Source organism: Scyliorhinus torazame, chromosome 19 (assembly GCF_047496885.1).
Source record: "Scyliorhinus torazame isolate Kashiwa2021f chromosome 19, sScyTor2.1, whole genome shotgun sequence".
NCBI classification, from domain to species: domain Eukaryota; kingdom Metazoa; phylum Chordata; class Chondrichthyes; order Carcharhiniformes; family Scyliorhinidae; genus Scyliorhinus; species Scyliorhinus torazame.
Genome location: NC_092725.1, coordinates 44,509,430 through 44,534,660, shown reverse-complemented (window position 1 = coordinate 44,534,660; position 25,231 = coordinate 44,509,430). Strand labels below are relative to the sequence as shown.

The following is a 25,231-nucleotide window of genomic DNA, read 5'->3' as shown; positions in this document are numbered from 1 at the left end:
TGCATTGTAAACTTAGTTATAAACCAGATTGTTAACTGCTTATATTATTGAAGTCCTTTACATACAATACAGTTGCTTAAAAATATGAAATTTTGTGGCACAGTTCTATTGGTTGTGTTTGGATTTATCTTAAATATTGGCGATCTCTAGCAGCATTGCAACACAACTTGGGTCTCTCTTCAGTGACAATGAGGTTGAAATTAATCCACCAACAATATTAACCAATATTCTCTCCTTAACAATCCAGTGAACAAACAAATTTGAAAGTGTTAGAACATACCTTTAGAACGTCAGAAACACACCCCCATTGAGAAAAATGGACACAAATATCCTAATTGGATACTTTACCTGGAATCCCATGGGCCAGTGAATAAGGTAGAGGTCCAAATATTCCAGTTTCAGGTCAGACAGAGATTTAGAACAAGCCTCCTTCACTCGATCTTTTGCATGAAAGGTGCTCCACAGCTAATGGGGCAATGATAACTAGTATTAGCAGGACTTCAAGATTAATGCATTCAAATAAAATACACTTTTAACCTTCTCCCAATAGATGGCCTACTTGAGAGTTTGGCTCAGATGGATTGGAATTTTATGGGAAAACAAAACGTTAGATAAAGCTTTGTGTGCAGGAATGTCAAGACAGGCTTTTTGTAGCCTTCTTGTAATCACTTCTGCTTTTGCACCAGACAAATTGCAGTAACAGCCTTGGGAATGGTTGCTAGCTTTAAAGATAATTATAATTGAGCTGAAAGCACAGACAGAATGCGAGGGGGCTGTTCTCAGAAATGAAACAGTGTCAAAATGTAAATAAATTGCTGTTAGATGTATTGCCTTCGGCTTACTGTTGTAACTCAGAGATAGTGGTTTTAGCTCCGGCCGAGAATAAACATACAATTAAGAAACTTGGTGTTCGATTGATTATTTCATCCGGACTGAAGGGAAACAAATTCACATACTCAGAGAACCCACTTCTCTCTCGGGAGTGTGGAATACTTCTTTAAGACATCAATACTTTGCAGACAGTTAAAAGGGTTCAGAATTAAGTATGGAAAATTAAATAGAATCACTAGAGTACAGTAGAGATCACAAGTTTGGAAGATACTGTCAAAGAGGCAATGGTGAGTTGCTGCAGTGCATCCTGTAGACTGCCACCACTGTGTTAGTAGTGGATTCAGTGAATGTTAAGTTGATGGGAAATAACTTCCAAAATGCTCCGCTTTACCTTACTGACGATGAAGAGCTCTTCACGCTTTACAGCACCATTCTTAATCATTTGTTGTACGCCTTCACCCACTTCCTTCTCATTATCGTAAACAAATGCACCATCAATGTAACGATACCCAGTAGTAATGGCATCCTTTACTGCTTCAGTCACTTGACCTGGTTGGGACTGAACAAATCAAAGTGTTCATCAAAAAGAATATCAAAACGTGTATAGCACACTTAGGAAGAATTGGTTTTATTGTTCACTATTACAAGTCATGTTGCAGCTGTATAGAACGTTAGTTAGGCCACACTTGGAATATAGTGTTCAGTGATGGTGACCACATTACCAGAAGGATGTGGAGGCTTTGGAGAGGGTACAGAAGAGGTTTACCAGGATGATGCCTGGTATGGAGGGAATTAGCTGTGAGGAGAGGTTGGATAAACTCAGTTTGTTCTCACTGGAACGACAGAGGTTGAGGGACGACCTTATAGAAATCTACAAAATTATGGAGGGGCATGGACAGAGCGGATAGTCAAAAGCTTTTTCCCCAGGGTGGAAGAGCCAATTACATGGGGACATAGGTTCAAGATGCGAGGGAAGTTTTGTTTCTTTACATAAAGGAGTAATGGATGCCTGGAAGTCGCTGACAGAGGAGATGGTAGAAGCAGATACGATAGGGTCCAGGGAAGTCTTGAGATAAATAGGATGTGAATAGAGGGATACGGACCCCAGAATTGTAGAAGGTTTTTGGTTACATGGGCAGCATGGTCAGCGCAGGATGGGAGGGCCGAAGGGTCTGTTCCTGTGTTGTACTTCACAAGTGTCAATCTTTTGTCAGATAACATGCTGCATCAAGTCCCTTAGTCTCAATTGTGCAGATGCATTGACTCCTCACTCTCCCTTTACCACTGCACCATGTCTTTCCGTGCATATCCACCTCTGTATCCAGGTCCAACTCACTTGTTCAACTGGCCCTTCCCTTCCAGCCTAAGCATCATTCAGTCAGTCAGCATTTGTAACTCCAACTTTCTGCGCATACCAACGCATTCCTCCCACCGGTCACACAATGCATTCATTCCTATCCTTGTCTCTGTAGGTGCCCATGCATCATTCCTTATTTGCCTGCCTCAGTTTCAGCCTTGCCAATCTTTCCTAATCTCCAAGCATTACCCTCCCTCTGTCCATGCCTGCATTCTTTGTCATGAATTTTCCCTCCCACCTATCTCTCCACAAACATTAGTCTCAAAACTCCCTGTGCAGTTTTTCAATCTGTTAGTGCGCGTGCACGTTCTCAGACTTTTGTATCTCCTGCCCAATGGAAGAAAGAATAACCCGGATGAGAGGAGTCTTTGATTATGCTGTCCACTTTCCCAAGGCAGTGGGAGGTGTAGACACAGTCAAGTCAATGACCAGCTCCTTAGTTTTCCTAACATTGAGGGTTTTTCTGACATTGAGAGATTGTTGTTGTTACACAAAGTCACTTGGTTCTCTCCTGTACTCTGACTCATCGTTGTTCGAAATCTGACCCACCACGGTCATATCATACTTGTAGATGGAGTTGGAGCCAAATTTTGACACCAGTCATATGTGCATAGGGAGTAGAGTACGGTGCTAGGTATGTAGCCTTGTGGGCCCTGCTATTGAGGTCTATCGTGGAGGAGGTGATGTTGTTTGTCCTTACTGATTGTGGTCTATGGGTCAGGAAGCTGAGGATCCAGTTGCAGAGGGAGGAGCCAAGTCCTAGGTTTTGGGGTTTTGATCTGAGATTGGCTAGGATTATGGTGTTGAAGGTGGAGCTGTACTCACTGACTAGGAGTCTGATGTAGGAGTCCTTGTTGTCGAGATGCTCCAGGGATCAGTGTAGGGCCATGGAGATGGCATCTGCTGTGGACCGGATGTGGCGGAATACAAATTGCATTGGATCAAGGCAGTCTGGAAGTTTGGATTTGTCTCATGGCAACTTACGAAGCCATTCATGATAGATGTCAAGACCACCGAACAGTAGGGTTGATGCACGTTGCCTGGTTCTTATTTGGCACCAGTATGATGGTGGTCTTCTTGAAGCAGGTGGGAACCTTGGAACAGTGTAGGGAGGGGTTGAAGCTGTCCACGAACACACCCATCAGTTGTTCCGCGCAGGATCTGAGTGCACGACAGGGACTCTGTCAGGACCCGTCAATTTCCGAGGGTTCACTTTCAAGAGGACCTATCTGACTTCGGGAGCTCTGTCGGTAGGTATTGGTATGCCCGAGGTTGCTGGGGCAGTTGACAACAGTTTGATGTTTTCTGCTCGAAATGAACATAGAGCTCATCGGGGAAGGGTGTGCTGCTGCCAGAAATTCTACTCGGCTTTGCTTAGTCACCCGTTAAGTTGTTTAAGCCTTGCCACAACCAACAAGAGTCCATGTTGTTAGTCAGTGACTCTAGCTTAGTCAGGTATTGACTCTTGGCATCCCTGATGGCTTTGCAGAGGTTAAAAGATTTCTTGTGTAGGTCAGGGTCGCCTGTCTTGAACACCTCAGACCAGGCCTTCAGTTGGGAGTGAATCTCCTAATTAAACCATGGTTTCCGGTTGGGGAACGCACGTACTACCTTCTTTGACAAGCAGTCTTCTACACACTTGCTGATGTGAAGTCTGTGTCGGTAGTCGCATTCTCGTTTTGATTGGCCACTGACTTCTTGAAAATGGACCAGTCCACTGCTTTCCAAGCAGTCAGGTTGGAGCTCTTTTATTGCCGGAGAGCAGCACTGCATGACCTTCTTAACTGGATTCTCCCGCTTGCGTTTATGCTTCCATGCCAAGAGAAGGAGCACCGTCTTATGGTCCAATTTTCTGAAGTGTGTTTGGGGAATAGATCAGTAATCACCTTGATGGGTGTGTAGCAGTGATCAAGGATGTTGGTGCCTCTGGTGGAATAAAATGTGTTGGTGGAATTTTGGCAGTACACTCGAGGTTGGCCTGGTTGAAGTCCCCAGCGACGATGAACAAGGCCTCCGGGTATTCGGTTTCACTGCTATTTATAGCGGTGTACAATTCATCAAGTACCATCTTCACTTCCACCTGGGGTGGGATATAGACCGCCGTGATGATTGCAGAAGCGAACTCCTGTGGAAGGTAGTATGGGCAGCAGTTCACAGTCAGGTATTCAAGGTCTGGGAGCAGTAGTTCGCCAGGATTGTCAAACCCAAGCACCAGAAGGGATTGATGAGGAGGCAAAGCCCTCCACTCTTCACTTTACCATACAGTCCATCCAGTGTATTGAGGAGCCATCAGGTTGTATGGCACAGTCAACCTCACAGTGAGGCAGGAGTGAGCAATGTCACCATGAAAGAGCACACAGCAGTCCCTTACTTCCCTTTGAGAGGTAAGTCTTGCGTTAAGCTCATCCAGTTTGTTTTCGATCACTTGGACATCTGCCAGGGGTATGCTGGGGAGAGGAGACTTGAAGCCCCATTTTGTGCTGAAATTTTTCTATGATTCTATTCTATGATTGAGCGATAAATTATTTTATTTTTTCTACCTGCTATTTTTGTCTCTTAATCTAATCTTTCTTTCCCTTCCTATACTCAAATTTGGCAGTGAACTGACCCACTCTAATTTACTCTCTTTCTTAGTCCTCACACAATTAAATTCACAACAATTTCATGATTCATGAGATACAGATTCTAATACAATTCACTCAGGTCTCAGATGCGATCTTCCTTATGATAATATCAATTTGCTCATTCAAATGAAATTTTCTGCCAGCAGGATTTTCCACTCCCACCAAAGTCAATAGATTTTTGAATGGATCGCCACATTTTCCAGCCTCACCCCCATCCCTGGGCCATAAAATTCAGCCCATAAACTTGCCACACAAATAAAAATGTAAAAGCTTAAAACTTGCAAAAGCATTTCGGTCTAAAGAAATACCAGTAGCAGTAAAATCTGTCACAAGTTTCATAGCTGATATTCCTGTTCAGCTTCAAATTTCTCCATTCTGTCACGTGCCTGCAACAACGTGGGGCAGCACGGTAGCCTTGTGGATAGCACAATTGCTTCACAGCTCCAGGGTCCCAGGTTCGATTCTGGCTTGGGTCACTGTCTGTGTGGAATCTGCACATCCTCCCAGTGTGTGCGTGGGTTTCCTCCGGGTGCTCCGGTTTCCTCCCACAGTCCAAAGATGTGCAGGTTAGGTGGATTGGCCATGATAAATTGCCCTTAGTGTCCAAAATTGCCCTTAGTGTTGGGTGGGGTTACTGGGTTATGGGTATAGGGTGGCGGTGTTGACCTTGGGTAGGGTGCTCTTTCCAAGAGCCGGTGCAGACGCAATGGGCTGAATGGCCTCCTTCTGCACTGTAAATTCTATGATTACACAAGTTTCTATGTCTTTCTGTCTGCCTTCTGTGAAACTACACCATCAGACTCTGGCACACAGCCAACACAATCCTAATCTCTGGAACTCCTGCCTAAAATCTCAGCTCTTTCCCAGCCTTTTCACTTCTCATAACTTGTGCCATTAACATCCATCCAACGATTGTTGAAGTGGAGCACGTTGAACACATTTCATTATGTTAGAAAGTCCTTTCAAGGTGCAGGAATAATATCATGCCCAAATACATCAATTCCAACCCAAATGTCAGCGAATATTAATTTGATGCTTGAAGTTCATTAAAAAAAATTCAATATAGTCACCATCCTGTATAATATATATATATATAAAAAATACACACATACCCTGTCTAATATCCACCTCAAACCAATACTTGATGCCCCACTAGCCCCCAGCCACAGTCCCTGATGCCCCACTAGCCCCCAGCCACAATCCGATACCCCCACTAGCCCCAGCCACAATCCCTGATACCCCCACTAGCCCCCAGCCACAAACCCCAATGCCCCCACTAGCCCCCAGCCACAAACCCCAATACCCCCAGCCACAAACCCCAATACCCCCACCAGCCCCCAGCCCCAAACCCCAATGCCCCCACCTGCCCCCAGCCACAAACCCCAATATCCCCACAAGCTATTGTGATAACTACTGCCCATTGGGCAGCACGGCAGCACAGTGATTAGCACTGTGGCTTCACAGCACCAGGGTCCCAGGTTCGATTCCCCGCTGGGTCACTGTCTGTGCGGAGTCTGCACATTCTCCCTGTGTCTGCGTGGGCTCCATCCGGAGCAGTCACTCCGGTTTCCTCCCACAGTCCAAAGACGTGCAGGTTAGGTGGATTGGCCATGACAAATTGCCCTCAGTGACCAAAAAAGGTTAGGAGGGGTTATTGGGTTACAGGATAGGGTGGAAATGAGGGCTTAAGTGGGTCGGTGCAGATTCGATGGGCCGAATGACTTCCTTCTGCACTGTATGTTCTAAGTTCATTTCCAACCCTTGTTCCCAGCCTGGACCCACATACCCGTTACCCCGGACCAACATCCACCTCGATAACCACACCTCGTTATTTTACCCACTCGAGGAAAGGGAGCCTGTCTCTCACTCACCTTCCAGGTGCCCAGGCCGATTATCGGTATACAGACTCCATTCCCCAGGCTGAGCGACATCTCTAGCGACTGCTGGAAGCTTCCAGACTCTGCGCCTCGCGCACTACCGTTAGCCTTTTAAATCAAACCCAGGGGCTCCCGGGCGGGGCCTAGCTCCAGCCCCGACTCTAATTGGTCAGCATCCGGTGTCAATCAAAATCCGGGCCGTGGCCCCGCCCCTCCCCCTGAATGGCATGGGGCGGGGCGACCGGTGGCACTTGCCTTTAAGGAGGGCTGGCTTCGAGCAGTCACTCCAGAGGCTGCAGCAGCACACCATCCAGACTGACAGCCCCATTGCAGAAGTACTGCACTCTTAGACATTAAACTCACACTGCCATGTACCCTGTCATTTAGGGCACAGAAGGCTGGATGCCCGTGGGAGAATGTTGATGGTCAATATCCAACTCTCAATAAACATCATTAAACCCCCATCCCCACAAATTATATGGTTATTTGTGCGGGCATATACTTAGAAAACATACAGCAAGCCAGGCCATTCTGTGAAGAGATATTGAAGCTTCAGGTGGATGACCTGCTTATTCCCTCATTGCACTGTGTGGGATCTTGCTGTGTGAAAGAGCTGCCACGTTTCCTCCAGTGGCTATTCTAACACCAGGTGACAGTGAACCACTTTGTGACCTCTTGAAAAATGGACGTTTTGATGTAAGTTGTTACTCTCAGCGAGGACCAGCAAGTGACATCATAGACTTCTCCTGTTTCTTCTCCTGTTTCTGGGACAGTGATCCCCTCCCACATTGAACCTTCCTCCTCAATTGCACACAAATATTTTGGCCCTTTCAAAATTCACCAATCAATTCAGAAACAATCACAGAAAAGTCCCAGTTGACATCTGGTTACAAATATTATCTGTTAGATATGCAGCATGGGTTATTAATATTAAGAACAGCAACAATATTATGCAGTGTTTGTGTAAGTCCTAGAGGTAGTACTGCTGCAAATACTAAATCAACAAGAGTATAAATTTTAGTTTAGCAGAATCATGCAAAATTGCTAATTTGACAGGAAAATATTCCATTTGTTGTTTGCGACACTGTACACAGTACAGTAACACTGATTACAGTGAGGGCCTCATTAATATGTTCTATACGTTGCACCATATGTACATGGTGACAGTAAATTCAGATTTGGGGGACAGATTTAATTGTTGCCACCCAGATTGTAAAAACATCTCTCAGGTTTTGTTTTGCATATTTTGACTACCTGATCTGTGGAGAAAATAAAGATCAGCTCAATGCAACAGCTCACACTTTAATTGTTGGAGAGTTGTAGAAGAGGAAGAGGGAATGAGGGGAGGATATGGGCCTTGATAGGTTATTAATTTATTGAGTCATTGATGTCTTTAGGTACTGATTGAGTGCATAGCTAGAGAATGGAATTATTCAAAATTATTATTGAGTGGTAAGTTCGCGGATGACACCAAGGTTGGTGGAGTGGCAGATAGTGTTGAGGATTGTCAGAGGACACAACAGGACATAGCTAGGTTGGAGACTTCGGCAGAGAAATGACAAATGGCGTTTAATCCGGACAAATGTGAGGTAATGCATTTTGGTAGGTCTACCATAGAGGGGAAATATACCGTAAATGGCAAAACGCTTAGGAATATAGAAAGTCAGATTGATCTTGGCGTGCAGGTCCACAGATCTTTGAAGGTAGCAATACAAGTGGACAAGGTAGTCAAGAAAGCATACAGAATGCTTGCCTTCATTGGACGGGGCATCGAGTATAAAAACTGGCAAGTCATGCTACAGTTGTGTAGAACCTTGGTAAGGCTGTACTTGGAATATTGCGCAAAATTCTGGTCACCACACTACCAGGAGGATGTGGAGGATTTGGACAGGGTGCAGAGGAGGTTTACGAGGATGTTGCCTGGAGGGTGTTAGCTATCTGGAGAGGCTGACTAGACTTGTACTGTTTGCATTAGAAAGACAGAGCTTAAGGGGTGATCTGATAGAGGTCTGCATGATTATGAGGGACATGGATGGAATGGATGGGCAGGCACTCTTTCCCAGGGTGGAGGGGTCAGTCACCAGAGGGTATAGGTTTAAGGTCTGTGGGCAAAGCTTAGAGGGGATGTGTAAGGCAAGTTTTTTACATGGAGGGTGACGAGTGCCTGGAATGCGTTGCCAGGAGAGGTTGTGGAAGCAGATACGTTAAGGGCGTTCAAAAGACATCTTGACAAACACATGTATAGGGTAGGTATAGCGGGATATGGCACAAGGAAGTGCTGAGGGTTTTGGCAAAGGTTGGTATCATGACTGTTACAGGCTTGGAGAGCCGAAGGACCTGTTTCTGTGCTGTATTGTACTTTGTTCTTTGTGAAAATGCCATGACTGTGAAAATATACTCATTGTTTCAGATAATTAATAAACTATTGAACTTTAGGGTCATGTCTGCAGGAATTCAGACATTCTTTCAACAAATGTTTCATATAATGAATAGACCAGTGTATTCCAAACCGGCCCAAACCGGAAGTGAAGCCCCAACCTCGGAGCACCAAACCCGGCCTAACTACCAACGCCAGCCCCCGGATCGCCTTGCCCAGTCCCCGGAGCTCCCGACCCAATCCCCGACGGCAAGACCCGGCCCAACGCGACCCCCAGAGACCCGCCCAGTGACCCGACCTACCTGGTAATGGAAGAAAGAAAAATTCCGTGGAGGCTCGACCGGGCCTACTTCGAGATCCGACCCCAGGAGCGCCCAGAGAGGGAACAGACCACGGGACCCAGCCCAACCTGCCTCAGGATGCCCACGACCCAAGACCCCCGAAACGGCGGAGACCGCGCACGAGGACCCAAACGCGCTGCAAGGTATTCCCGCTGCAAGGTATTCCCGCAGAACTCCGGGACCCATCCAGATCGCAAACATGCCCCCCTAGCAATCCCTCTACCTCAACCAGTGCCCGGGACCCTGTCAGACGCGACCCCAGATACGTAAACAGCGCGGTGGTCCCCGCCAGCACCCTGGACCCCGCCAGACGCAACCACCTACCTTCCACAAGAGCTGACATCGGCCATCAGATCCCAGGATCATCCAGCAGCAGCCGCCAACCGAGGAAGCGAGGGAAACGCGGCGGTCTGCAGGTTAGACTGAAGCAACGCGGTTTCAAGACCCCTCTCCCCAGCATACTCCTGGCAAACGTCCAAGCGATCGAAAACAAGCTGGATGAACTTAACGCCAGACTTACCTCTCAGAGGGAAGTAAGAGACTGCTGTGTGCTCTGTTTCACAGAGAAATGGCTCACCCCTGCCTCACCGGACTGTGCCATACAACCTGAAGGCTTCTCAATTCACCGGGCGGACCGCACGGCATCATCAGGCAAAGCGAAGGGTGGAGGGGTTTGCCTCCTCATCAACTCCTCCTTGTCATGATATTCAAACACACACATCATGATAGACAGACCAACAGACAAATCAGCACACACAACACGACAGCCAATCACAGACAAGGAGAGAGACAGTATAAGAGAAGAAACACGACACCTGGTGGCCAGTCCATCTAGAGACCAGGACAAGGACAGGACCTGATTAACAACACACTCAGGGAGTCACCACGTGCAGAGTATCAAGACCGAACTGTAAGTAGCATGTTAGAATAAAACAGCGTTGTACCAAATACAACCGTGTTGGCTCATCTGTACATCAGAGACCCAACACTACATGGTACAGGAGTGGATCAATACCTGCCGGCAAAGCTGCCATCCTGAGCCATGGACATCACCAACAAACCGCAGCCGTTGCAAGTCGCTGGGAACCTGGGCACCAATTGGAAGTTCTTCAAGCAGCGATTTGAACTGTACATGCGAGCCAACGAAAAACAGAGTGCCTCGGACGAGACAAAGATTGCGATGCTCCTCACTACCGCAGGTCAGCACGCCATCGATGTATACAACTCATTGGTGTTCGCGGAAGGCGAGAACCAATCCAAGTATGACAAGGTCCTCCTCGAGCTCGACCAGCACTTCAACGTTGAGGTAAATGAAAGCTTTGAGAGGTATATCTTTCAGCAACGCCTGCAAGGTAAGGATGAGCTCTTTCAACCCTTTCTGACGCACCTCCGCATACTCGCGCAATCCTGCGGTTACGGCACCACCTCAGAGTCCATGATCCGGGACCAGATTGTTTTTGGCGTTGCCTCCAGTGGCCTACGCCAGCAGCTTCTTAAAATTAAAGGCCTGACCTTAGCATCTGCGGTGGAAGCCTGTGTCCTCCATGAAAATGCGACCAGCCGCTTTGCCCAATTTCAGGCGACCGAATTGGCACGGAGGGGGTCCCTAGCGATCGAATCGGCAAGCCAGGCCGACCACGATGCCGAACGCATCCAGGCAATCGAGTATCTCCCGGCCCGCGGCCCGGACGAGGGCGGCCGTTTCACGCGCTTTTCGAGGTCTCCCGCGCTTGTGCGCGCCAAAACCAACGGCAACATCAAGGGACGCACTGCGCAGGCGCGCCTGATGCAAGACCGAACTGCGCATGCGCAGCGGCGTAACGAACGCCGTGAAGTCATGACGTGCGGCAACTGTGGAGCTGCACATTTAAAAGGGCAATGTCCTGCAAAAAACCGACAATGCCTACGCTGTAGCAAGATGGGCCACTACGCTGCCTACTGTTGAGCGGTTCAACCGATGGATCCTACACATCTCCAACAACCTCGCAGACACGTAAGGACCGTCCAGCCCGCACATCAGGACATCCCGCCTGATGACACAGATGACCAAGATGCCTTCCGGGTTGCGGTCATTGATGTGAACCGGGTCAACACCATAAATCCGGCCGATGAATGGAGTGCCACCCTGACGGTCAACCGATCGCAGATCACTTTCCGCCTGGACACTGGCGCATCCGCCAACCTCATAGCATATTCAGCATTCCATGCCATGAAGGTCAAACCACCTATCCAGCCATCCCGGTGCAAGATGGTCGACTACAACGGGAACGTTATCCCGGCCATGGGATCTTGCCAGCTCCAGGTGACACACAAAACGCACACGGCCACACTCTCGTTTGAAATTGTTGGCTCATCGAAGGATTCCTTGCTGGGCGCACAGGCATGTAAGGCTCTCCACCTTGTACAGCGAATTCTGTCTCTCTCTCCAGGCGACACATCTGACTTCCCGGATGTTGAGTTCAACGCAAATCTCCAATCGCTCCTCGCTCACAACCAGGAGGTATTTGAAGGCATGGGAACACTGCCATACACATACAAAATTCGCCTCAAACCGGACCCCATCCCGGTCGTTCACGCACCTCGCAGGGTTCCTGCGCTACTTAAAGACCGCCTCAATTTGCAGCTGCAGGATCTGCAGGACCAAGGGGTCCTATCCAGGGTCACGGAGCCCACGCCATGGGTCAGCTTCATGGTGTGTGTCAAGAGGCCCTCTGGCGAGCTACGCCTCTGTATAGACCCTCAAGACCTAAATAATAACATTATGCGGGAACATTTTCCCATACCTAAACGGGAGGAAATCACCAGTGAAATGGCCCAAGCCAAAATATTCACCAAACTGGATGCTTCCAAAGGATTTTGGCAGATCCAACTGGACCCGTCCAGCCGAAAGCTATGCACCTTTAACACCCCTTTCGGCAGATTCTGCTACAACTGGATGCCATTTGGCATCATCTCGGCATCCGAGGTCTTCCACAGAATCATGGAGCAGATGATGGAAGGCATCGAAGGGGTGCGCGTATATGTGGACGATGTCATCATCTGGTCCACCACACCGCAGGAGCACATCCATCGTCTCCAACGCGTTTTTGCCCGCATACGGGAAAATGGCCTGCACCTCAACCGAGCCAAGTGTGCCTTTGGCCAGACCGAATTGAAGTTCCTGGGGGACCACATCTCCCGATCAGGGGTCCGTCCCGATGCAGACAAGGTAAGCGCCATCACAGCCATGCCGCGGCCGGCCGACAAGAAAGCTGTACTACGATTCCTGGGCATGGTCAACTTCCTCGGGAAATTCATTCCCAACCTTGCTTCCCACACAACGGCTCTGCGCCATCTCGTAAAAAAATCTACAGAGTTCCAGTAACATACACACCTGCTAGAATGGGAGAAGCTCAAACACAAACTTGCCACGGCACCAGTGTTGGCGTTCTTCGACACGTCTCGTCCCACCAAAATCTCAACTGATGCCAGTCAATCCGGTATTGGAGCAGTGCTCCTGCAGAGAGATGACACATCGTCATGGGCCCCGGTTGCCTATGCATCATGGGCCATGACCCCCACAGAACAGCGCTACGCGCAAATTGAAAAATAATGTCTGGGCTTGCTAACTGGTTTGGACAAGTTCCACGATTATGTATATGGTCTTCCACGAATCACGGTCGAAACTGACCACCGCCCCCTGGTCAACATAATAAACAAGGACCTGAACTACATGACCCTTCGCCTCCAGCGCATCCTACTTAAACTCAGGAAGTATGATTTCCAACTGATCTACACTCCAGGGAAGGGCCTCATCGTGGCGGATACCCTATCCCGAGCAGTGAGTACACCACCAGATGCGGAGGGGTTCATATGTCAGGTCGAGGCACAGGTGGCCTTGACAGCGGCAAATCTGCCGGCTAATGACTCCAGTCTGGCCCGCATACGCACAGAGACAGCGGCCGACCCCCTTCTACAGCGAGTGATGCGTCACATGACGGAAGGTTGGCTCAAAGGGCAGTGCCCGCAGTTCTATAATGTACGGGACGACCTAACCACCATTGATGGGATCCTTCTGAAGCTAGACAGGATCGTCATTCCGCACAGTATGCGCCAGATGGTTCTCAATCAAATACACAAAGGCCACTTGGGGGTCGGGAAGTGCAGACGGAGGGCCCGAGAGGCTGTATACTGGCCGGGCATCAGTGACGATATTGCCAACATGGTGCTCAACTGCACAACCTGCCAGAGGTTTCAGCCAGCGCAACCTCCTGAGACGCTTCTGCCCCATGAGCTGGTGACGTCCCCCTGGGTGAAGGTGGGTGTCGACCTATTTCACGCCCTTGGCATGGACTATGTCATCATCATAGACTACTTCTCCAATTACCCAGAAGTCATACCCCTACACGATCTGACGTCGTCAGCGGTCATCAGGGCCTGCAAGGACACCTTTGCTCGCCACGGCATTCCGATGACTGTCATGTCGGACAATGGGCCCTGTTTTGCCAGCCGTGAATGGTCGTCCTTTGCCGCCTCATATGGCTTCACACATTGCTGGTTGTATTCCAACATCCATTGTCTGCAAGGGATGAAAGGTTGACATGTTAGCATGATGCATATTCCCATGCCGAACCAGGTGCAACGGGCTAAATGCTGGTCCCGGTTGGCACTGCGGACTCAGCTCTGCATGTCCCCCCCCATCCCCGCGCCCTTGGCTACATTGGTGGCCGCCACCGTCGGGGCCCTGGTGCCTGTCCCTGATGCCAGGGGTACTTCCAGCTGGCACTACACCTGGCTGGGGTACCCTCTGGCAAGTAAGGTGGCTGGGAAGCCTCCGGGGTTAGCTCCGATCGCAGACTCCCGCAGGGCTGGTGCGGGAACACCACAGCGACTCAGGCTCCCGCCACCTGCCCTGGCGCATCTGATGGGAGGTTGGAGGACTTTGGTTGTGGGCTCGGGGCAGGGACCCTAATTCAGCCAATGCTCACTGCCCCTGTACCCCGCACCACCATCATCCCTCTCCACCATAACCCAATTGTTGCCCCTCTGCCACCCCAAGGGTTCGATAGAGCAACGTGATGGGATGGTCAGCTCGCAGGCAGGTATCACCCAGGTGGACAGTGGAAAGTGCAGCCATGGGCAGAGTCAGGTGCTGTCAGACGATCCCAGAATAGGTCATCATCATTCTTCATCCCACAGACCTGACTTGCTGTTACTGGCAACCCAGGGCCCACACCCCATAGTGAGGCAGATAGGAATCACAGAGGGGTTTGCATGAGTGGCTCATGGGAGGGTGGTCATGGGAGGCGGTGGTTGGCTGCTGGAGGTGTGGGAGTGAGGCGGGATGTCAGGGCCGTTGGCCAGGACCCTTAGTCAGTGAACCTGGAGGCGAATAGGGTGGCCCATATGCACTGGCCCAGGTGCACACGTTGTGTGGCCTCATGTGCCCGCTCGGGCCCATGTCCTGTCCATTTCCGCCCTCCCCCTTCTCATCGGACAAGGCCTGGCATTCAACCGCCTCCTCCAGCACGTCGCCTATCTGCTGCGCGGTGTGCTGGAGGACTCAGCAGGCTTCCACGTGGAAGACTTACCTAGCGCTATACTGGAAGGCCACTCCAGAGTGGCCAAAGCATCACTCGATTATGCCCCTGGTCGCTGCATCGACGTCGATGTACTGGGTCTCTGCATCAATCTGTGGCCTCTGGATAGGCGTCATCAGCCACAACTGCAATGGATAACCTTGTCGCCCAAGAGCCAATCCCTCACCTGGGGGTGAGCCTTGAATGTGTCAGGAACCGTCGAATGTGCCAGGATGAAGGCTTTGCACAGGCGTACATAAGAGCCTCTCATGGTCACACACCAGCTTTACATTCATCGAGTGGAACCCATTTCAGTTGGTGAAGATTGGCCAGTCATGCGCCAGTGCTCTTGGCGACATGCATCCCGTCAATCATCCCCTGGACCTGGGCCATCAGGGCGATGTCCGCCCAATCACGTTTCACGATTCTGGTCGCCAAGAGCACTGGCGCATGACTGGCCAATCTTCACCAACTGAAATGGGTCGCTGCACAGAGAATCCCAGCTCCTGAGTTTTTCTTTGACTTTTTTTCCCCACAAAATCTTTTTCTTGCTCTGCGTCATATGTTTTCACTCAGTGGCTCTTTATATGGGCTGAGAGGAGATTATTCGCCTGAGGCAAAGGCAGAGCGAGTTTATGGATTTGGGTATGGCTCACAAGACAAAGCGAACTAAAGGAACATGTAGCAGTGAAGAGCTCCTTAGGAACAAGCTGTAAATGCAGGAAATCTGAATTTGAAACATGGAAAAGCAGGAATCCCTCAGCAGGTTAAGCAGAAAATATTGAGAGAATGAATAAATTACATTTCAGAGGCCAACACACATACACATGATATATAATTGTGATATAACTTTTACATATTAATAACCTGGACTTGGTTATGTGGGACATAATTTTAAAAACTAAAGAAGGCACAAAATTATAAAAGTACAATCAACAATGAGGCAGATTGTAACAGACTTCAGGAGGACACCTACCATCGAAACACATTCACGTACACACCAACACACTGAAGAGCGCACACCAAGACAAATACACACCAATACACAAACACACACAGCATCAACGCACACGAATATAGAAACATGCACACTGCATACACCAACACATGAACCAACAAACATCAATTCCAATCAATACATTCACCAACAGAAACACCATCTCATAAACATTATCATCAAACAAAACACAGACACCATCTCATAAACATTATCATCAAACAAAACGCAGACACCAATACTGACATCAACAGATAACACGTACACAGATGCCCACACACCAAACAAAAACCATTAAGGCATACACAAACACTCAAACCACTACAGATGCAAACACACAAACTAATTAGCACAAACAACGCACCCACAAACATCAAAACACCCGGCACACACATCAAGATACACAAGCATCATTTCACAAACAGCAACACACACATTAACCAAGATATATAGACACACACACACCAAGATGTTCACACAAATAAACATCAGGTTACACACACAAACACACACACACATATATATTAACCAAGATTTATAGACACACACCAAGTTATAGACATTCATATACATCAAGTTACACACACCTTAACTATGATACATACACACACCCACATAGACACTTGCCATGATATATACATGCTCACAGGTAGTAACAGAATATGCTTTAACGCAGTTTAATTAAGTGAAACAATATTAACACAAGAGGCAAGCTGATACTGAATGAATTAATAGTTAAAGCAGGCATTGTCAAAGTCGGGGGCGCGACCCGCGAGTGTTCGCGAGTGGGTGTCGGGAGGGTCACGGAGTCATCTATCGCAGTGCTCCCGATCGCTCAAATCTGTGCACAACAGCTGCAGTAACCGGCCTTTAATAAGGCCGGCTACAATGGGCCTTCAAAATGGCCACGAACATGTAAAACAAATGCGGCCGCACTTCGCATGCATGCCCGATCACATGCGTGCATGTGCAGTGCGGCCACATTTTTTTTGCACGGTCGCAGCCTTTTTTTTACAAGTTCGGGGGAGTTTTGTTCATTTTATTTTATTCATTTATTTTATTCATTTTATTTTAATAATTTATTTTATTCATTTTATTTTTATTTTTTTCACTTATTTTATTCATTTTTTTTTTACAAGGTCATGGGGGGGGTTTATTTGATAAAATTTTATAGGAAAAATATACAGACCTTTGTTATGGAGGCTCCATACTTTCCGACACCGGAAGGCTTCACCTTCATCCAACAGGTTCCATTGGAGGAACGTGTACGAGGGCTAAAGGAACCCAAAACCATTTCCTCCATTTTTGTCAGCAGCAAACAAGGTAAAAGAAAATGGTGGGTCGCGCAGGTCAGCCGGCGTGGGCCGCGAAGGTCAGCTGGCATGGGTCGCAAAGGTCGGCCGGCGTGGGCCGCAAAGGACGGCCGGCATGGGTCGCGAAGGTCGGTCGGCGTGGGTCGCGAATGTCGGCTGGGTTGGGTCCCGAAGGTTGGCAGGTTGATGAAAATGGGTCCCCGTAAAAAAGTTTGAAAAACACTGAGTTAAAGAGTAAAAGGAAGCATGTAAAGGCTTTCAAATAAATAACCATGTTGTGGGTGAGGGAGCTGTTGCCTGCTGGTGACAGGCTACAGAATTTGCAATGCTGTTTACAAATAAGCAGTGGATCAGTTTCAATGCATATTGTGTTCAGTAGGACACTGAGAACATGGGCTTCAGTTAAACCAGTTGGTTAGACAGAGTGTGTGTGTGTGGGTCAGATTAACGCGAAGGGTTCAGTCCCTGTCCTGGCTGAGAGAGAGAGGCATGATTGATTTAAAATCTCAATTGTGTGCCATCGTTCAGCAAATAATTGGGTTTCCTCCCACAAGTCCCGGAAGACATGCTGTTAGGTAATTTGGACATACGGAATTCTCCCTCTGTGTACCTGAACAGGTGCTGGAATGTGGTGACTAGGGGTTTTTCACAGTAACTTCATTGCAGTGTTAATGTAAGCCTACTTGTGTCAATAAAGATTATTATTATTCTGAAAGAAAAATTGTACATCGTTTCTTCACCTACCAAATAAACAGGCCTTCATTTTGTGAAATCCCAACACCAACTAGATGGTTGGAGAGGGGTAGTATTGGATGTTCGAGTTTCCACTCACTCCCCTCATGAAGAGATAGTTAAGGTGATCGTTCTAATGGCCTGAAGTGGGGCGAAGCAGATTTAATGCGAAAAGTAAGGTGAGAATTAACCTAATTCGATGGGAATAGACAAAGGCTAAGCTTCATTGGAAGATTAGTGAGTGCGAATGCATTTGGCATTAGAAATAGAAGTGCAACAAACATTACATGAGAGTTCACATAACAGTGATGCCTAAAACTTTGCATGAGACAGAAAAAACGTTCAGGACGGTAGAATCATAGAATCCCTACAGTGCAGAAGGAGGCAATTTGGCCCATCGAGTCTGCACCGACCCTCCAAAGGAGCACCCTTCCTAGGCCCAATCCTCTGTCCTATCTCCATAGCCCCACCTAACCTTTGAACACTTCGGGCCAATTTAGCATGGCCAATCCACCTAACATGCACTATGGGACTATGAAGGAAACAAGAGAACCCAAAGGAAACCCACGCAGACATGGGGAGAACGTGGAAACTCCATACGGACAGTCACCTAAGACCGGGTTTGTGAGGGCCACGAAGATTCCAGCACACAGTCAAAAGTAAATAACTTTATTTACAATTTTATATATAAAATATATAACCATCAACCCAAGACATTCAATGGCATTACCAAAGAACAAAGAACAAAGAACAAAGAACACAGGAACAGGCCCTTCGGCCCTCCAAGCCCGTGCCGACCATGCTGCCCGTCTAAACTAAAACCTTCTACACTTCCGGGGGCCGCATCCCTCTATTCCCATCCTATTTATTTGTCAAGATGCGCCTTAAACGTCACTATGGTCCCTGCTTCCGCCACCTCCTCCGGCAGGGAGTTCCAGGCACCCACTACCCTCTGTGTAAAAAACTTGCCTCGTACATCTCCTGTAAACCTTGCCCCTTGCACCATAAACCTATGCCCCCTAGTAATTGACCCCTCTGCCCTGGGAAAAAGTCTCTGACTATTCACTCTGTCTATGCTCCTCATAATTTTGTAGACCTCTATCAGGTCACCCCTCAACCTCCTTCTTTCCAGTGAGAACAAACCAAGTTTATTCAACCTCTCCTCATTGCTAATGCCCTCCATACCAGGCAGCATCCTGGTAAATCTCTTCTGCATCCTCGCTAAATCCTCCACATCCTTCTGGTAGTGTGGCGACCAGAATTGAACACTATACTCCAAGTGTGGCCTAACTAAGGTTCTATACAGCTACAACATGACTTGCCAGTTTTATACTCAATGCCCCGGCCAATGAAGGCAAGCATGCTGTATGCCTTCTTGACTACTTTCTCCACCTGTGTTGCCCCTTTCAGTGACCTGTGGACCTGTACACCTAGATCTCTCTGACTTTCAATACTCTTGAGGGTTCTACCATTCACTGTATATTCTCTACCTGTATTAGACCTTCCAAAATGTATTACCTCACATTTGTCTGGATTAAACTCCATCTGCCATCTCTCCACCCAAGTCTCTAAATGATCTAAATCCTGCTGTATCCTCTGACAGTCCTCATCGCTATCCGCAATTCCACCAACCTTTGTGTCGTCCGCAAACTTACGAATCAGACCAGTTACATTTTCCTCCAAATCATTCATATACATTACGAACAGCAAATGTGGATCCTTTGGAGAAGGTGCAGAGGAGGTTCACCAGGATGTTGCCTGGTATGGAGGGCGCTAGCTATGAAGAGAAGTTGCGTAGATTAGGATTATTTTCATTAGAAAGACGGTTGAGGGGGGACCTCATTGAGGTCTACAAAATGATGAGAGGTATAGACAAGGTGGACAGTAAGAAGCTTTTTCCCAGAGTGGGGGATTCAATTACTAGGGGTCACGAGTTCAAGGTGAGAGGGGGAAAGTTTAAGAGAGATATGCGTGGAAAGTTCTTTACGCAGAGGGTGGTGGGTGCCTGGAACGCATTGCCGGCGGAGGTGGTAGAGGCAGGCACGATAGCATCATTTAAGATGTATCTGGACAGATACATGAATGGGCAGGGAGCAGAGGGATACAGATCCTTGGAAAATAGGCGACAGTTTTAGATAGGGGATCTGGATCGGCGCAGGTCTGGAGGGCCGAAGGGCCTGTTCCTGTGCTGTAATTTTTCTTTGTTCTTTGTTCTTTGTTCAAAGGTCCTGGCACTGAACCCTGCGGAACACCACTAGTCACAGCCCTCCAATCAGAAAAGCAGCCTTCCATTGCTACTCTCTGCCTTCTATGACCTAGCCAGTTCTCTATCCATCTTGCCAGCTCACCTCTGATCCAATGTGACTTCACCTTTTGTACCAGTCTGCCATGAGGGACCTTGTTACTGAAGTCCATATAGACAACATCCACTGCCCCACCTGCATCGATCATATTTGTGACCTCATCGAAAAACTCTATCAAGTTAGTGAGGGTCTCCCCTTCACAAAACCGTGCTGCCTATTGCTAATATGTCCACTTGCTTCCAATGGGGGTAAATCCATGTGGTGGTATGTATTGGGGGTAGTACGGTACCCGTGATGCTGAGAGGCTATTGGTAGACAGACGCTGGGTCCTGATTGGATCTGCCGCCTGCTGGAGAACCCGGGTTCTCCCAGCAGCCGCATTCTGTAACTGAGCTGCTGGGGAACAAGTCTGCTTAAAGCCTTCGATTGACTTCATCTCTTCTCGTCTCGTGAGTAATTGACTACAGTAATTGCTACAATTTATTAAGCAGACTTAAAAGACTATGGAGCTCCAGATCGCCCCGGAGTGTCTGCGAATCAGCCCCCATGCAGCAAACACTGGCTAGCGTGCTTCGAGGGATACCTCCGAACGGCCCCCGGCAGATCACAGAAGACCAGAAAATGCAGGTCCTGCATTCCAGGGTGAGCCCGGAGATCTACACGCTCATCGAAGACGCGGAGGATTTCCCGAAGGCGCTCACCATGCTGAAAGGGATCTACATTCGGCCCGTAAACCAAGTTTACGCACGCCACCAACTCGCGATGAGGCGGCAAATCCCCGGAGAATCGCTGGACGGGTTCTACAGCGCGCTGCTAATCTTGGGAAGGAACTGCAACTGCCCATCGGTGAGCGCAAACGAACATACGGAGCTCCTAATCAGGGGTGCTTTTGTGGCAGGTATGACCTCAGCCCAAATTTGCCAGCGACTGCTGGAGAGAGACTCACTAGGGCTCACGGAGGCACGGGCCCTTGCGGCCTCCCTCAATGTGGCCTCACAAAATGCCCGCGCTTATGGCACCGACCCGCGGCAGCCCCTTGGGCTCCGTGGACCCCCGCTGCGACCGACTCCCCGGCACCCCCCATCCCCCCGCAAGCCTGCGCGGCCAGAGCACCAGACCACCCTGGGGGCCCCGCTATTTTTGCGGGCAGTCGAAACACCCCCGGCAGTGCTGCCCGGCCCACTCGGCCATCTGTAAAAGTTGCGGCAAGAAGGGGCACTATTCAGCGGTGTGCCAGTCCTGGGGGGTCGCCGCAATCTCTGGGGGAGAACGGGGACAGCAGACCCAACCCCCCCAACGATCCATATGCGGCCAACGGGCACCGCCATTTTGGGTCCCAGACTCCACACAGGGGGGATGGGCGTTGCCATCTTGTGACCCTCTGGACACGTGCGATCCATGAACGCGGTTATTTTGTCCGCCCCCGACCGTATGCGATCCATGGCCGCCGCCATCTTGGCTGATAGCCAAGGACCCCAGCATGGACGGCTCCACGGGGTCTGAAGAAAACGCCCCGATGCAGCAACCACGACTGGCTTCGGTGAACCTGGACCAGTCGCGGCCCCGGACGCTCCAAACGGCAACAACGATGGTGCTGGTTAACGGTTACGAAACGCCATGTCTGATCGACTCTGGGAGCATGGAAAGTTTTGTGGTGTTGGGTGCTCTGGTGCACAGATGAGCCAACACAGTTGTATGTGGTACAACTCTATTTTATTTTAACTCTTATAATACAGTTCGTTCTGGATACTCTGCACGTGCTGTCTCCCTGAGTGTGTTTGGTAACAGATGTGTCCTGGTTCTCCTCTGCAGCTAATACTGACCACCGGGGGTCATGTCTGTGCTTTTATATCTTTCTGTCATTGGTTGTGGTGTTGTGTGTTCTGATTTGTCTGTTGGTGTGTCTATCATGATGTGTGTGTTTGAATATCATGACATCCCCCCCTTTTTACAAAGATATGTGCCTACGTGGTTATAAATATAATTGTGCCGTGAGTGCATCTAAGAGTGTGTGTGTGTGTTGTGTACAGCGTGTGTATATGACGTAACTATTTACATGGGGCGATGTCGGGTGCGTCACACTAACAAGGTTGTACCATAACAAAACTTGGATGCGAGAGAAAAAAAAAACTTGAACATTGGTCTGGTCAGACGATATCTGGAACAATAAACAACAACAGGTTATAATACAGAAGTGTTTGACTTTTTGAACGTATGAACAGCGTTATAAGTCCAGTCTAATGGGTGACCGCCTCAAGAATGGGCTGGTCCTCAAGCCGGTTCAGCTGTGGAGATTTGGGGTCACACTGGTTCACCTTGGACTGTTGGAGGTGATGCTGTTGCCGAAGTCTCTACTTTACCATTTGTTGTACTTCGTGCAGTGCTTGGTTTTTTCATTCGTGCAAATATAACATTCAACATCTTTGTAAGTGGTGCCTTGGCTGTGGTTTGGTTCTGGTGGCGATGGAAGGGGCATGATCCGTGGCATCTCCACGAAGTCATCCTTGGGAACCAGTGGAGGATCCGGCGTGTGCGTAGGTAACTGCTTGTCGGAGGGTTCTTCGGAGGTCAAATTCATCTCCTGGGTCAATTTGCGGCACTGTGCTGTCATTCCAGGTGAGGGAAGGTTGTTTTACAGCTTTAACAGATTTTTGTTTTTTTGATTTGGGACGTTTCCCTTTTAAATTGGATTTGGGACGTTTCCCCTTTAAATTGGTGCAGTCTGGGGCCTCTGACATCCTGACGCTCGGTATGTAGCACGTAGGAAGCGACTGCGCATGCTCAAATCGCTGTTCATTTACCGATGGCCGTTTTCTTGACTGCGCATGCGCAGCATCTCGCGCATGCGCAAACGAAACTTCCGGTTCTGCGCACTGCTCGCGCAACTGTGCTAGCGTTATACCTTTAGCAAGATGGCCGCCGACCTCGACCCAGCCCTCTCTCAGGCCCGGGATTTCGGCCTCTGGGAATTCGGGCTCCGGGATCCCAGACACGAGGTGAGTACTGCAGCTTTTCTTACCTTTATTTGCCGATTGGATTATGTTTTCTTCACAGTACTTGGAGAATTTGTCCAGGACTGCCTGGTAATCGTACCTTTGCTGCCTCCTGAAGAACCTGAACCTTGTGAATATTTCTCTTGCCCTTGCACCGGCGATGGTGAGGAGAAATTCAATTTTTTCGCTATCATCCAGGTCTTGGAGTTCAGCTGCCACCAGGAACAATTCGAACCATTGCTGGAATCGCCGCCAGTTTTCGCGGAGATCGCCGTAGCACTGGAGCGGCTGCGGAACCGGGAGCTCTATCATTTTGCCTGGGCACTGCTGGTTGTCTGTGTACACTGAGGTATGCCGGCAGATATCGATCCACTCCTGTACCATGTGGTGTTGGGTGCTCTGGTGCACAGATGAGCCAACACAGTTGTATGTGGTACAACTCTATTTTATTTTAACTCTTATAATACAGTTCGTTCTGGATACTCTGCACGTGCTGTCTCCCTGAGTGTGTTTGGTAACAGATGTGTCCTGGTTCTCCTCTGCAGCTAATACTGACCACCGGGGGTCATGTCTGTGCTTTTATATCTTTCTGTCATTGGTTGTGGTGTTGTGTGTTCTGATTTGTCTGTTGGTGTGTCTATCATGATGTGTGTGTTTGAATATCATGACAAGTTTTATCCATCCGGATACGGTAAGGCGCTGTTTTCTTTCAATCCATCCGAGTACCCAAAAGATTTTCCTGGCAGCGGGATCCCATTCCGTAGAAATCAAAGGGTTCTGCATCGCGAACCTAACAGTGCAGGGGAGAGAGTTCCAGAAGTATCAGCTTTATGTCCTTCCCCAACTCTGCGCTCCCACTCTCCTAGGGTTAGATTTTCAATGTAGCCTCCAGAGCTTAACGTTCCAATTCGGCGGACCTATACCCCCACTCACTATCTGCAGCCTCACGACCCTCAAGGTTGAACCGCCTTCCTTGTTTGCGAACCTCACCCCGGATTGCAAACCCATCGCCACTAGGAGCAGACGGTACAGCGCCCCGGACCGAACATTTATCCGGTCTGAAGTCCAGCGGCTGCTGAAGGAAGGCATCATCCAGGCCAGCAATAGTCCCTGGAGAGCCCAGGTGGTAGTAGTGAAGACAGGGGAGAAGCAGAGGATAGTCGTAGACTATAGTCAAACCATCAAGAGGTACACACAGCTAGATGCGTACCCTCTACCCCGCATATCCGACATGGTCAATCGGATTGCACTATACAAGGTCTTTTCCACCGTGGACCTTAAGTCCGCTCACCGTCATCCGCCCGAGCGACCGCAAGTACACAGCCTTCGAGGCAGACGGGTGGCTCTACCGCTTTTTAAGGGACCTATTTGGCGTCACTAACGGAGTCTCAGCCTTCCAACAGGAGATGGACCGAATGGTTGACCAGCACGGTTTGCAGGCCACGTTCCCATACCTCGACAATGTAACAATCTGCAGCCATGACCAGCAGGACCACGACGCCAAACTCCAAAAATTCCTCCAGACCGCTCACGCCCTGAACCTCACCGATAGCCATCCTTGGCTACGTAGTGCGTAATGGAGTGATAGGCCCCGACCCTGAACGCATGCGCCCCCTTATGGAGTTCCCCCTCCCCCACTGCTCCAAAGCCCTGAAACGCTGCCTGGGCTTCTTCTCTTATTACGCCCAGTGGGTCCCCCACTACGCGGACAAGGCCTGCCCGTTAATTCAGTCCACTACCATCCCCCCCGTCGACAGAGGCTCGCCAGGCCTTCAGCCGCATCAAAGCGGATATCGCAAGGGCCACGATGCACGCAATCGACGAGTCCCTCCCCTTCGAAGTCGAGAGCGACGCATCCGACATAGCTCTGGCGGCCACTCTCAACCAAGCGGGCAGACCCGTGGCCTTTTTCTCCTGGACCCTCCACG

General features: G+C 49.1%; 1 protein-coding gene and 1 long non-coding RNA gene across 3 annotated transcripts in view; one reads left to right on the top strand and one right to left on the bottom strand.

Annotated features, from left to right (window-relative positions):
* The window catches only part of LOC140396105 (aldo-keto reductase family 1 member B1-like), a 66,096-nt gene extending 59,260 nt beyond the window's left edge, over positions 1-6,836 (bottom strand). For both annotated transcript variants that reach the window (XM_072484218.1, XM_072484219.1), the window contains exons 1-3: positions 6,684-6,836; positions 1,223-1,390; positions 349-465 (exon numbers count right to left, since the gene is read on the bottom strand). In XM_072484218.1, coding sequence (XP_072340319.1) covers positions 349-465; positions 1,223-1,390; positions 6,684-6,743 — 345 coding nt within the window. In that variant the 5' untranslated portion in view covers positions 6,744-6,836. The remainder of the gene's footprint in view (positions 1-348; positions 466-1,222; positions 1,391-6,683) is intronic.
* The window catches only part of LOC140396106 (uncharacterized), a 201,192-nt gene that overhangs the window by 91,369 nt on the left and 84,592 nt on the right, over positions 1-25,231 (top strand). The window lies entirely within an intron of this gene.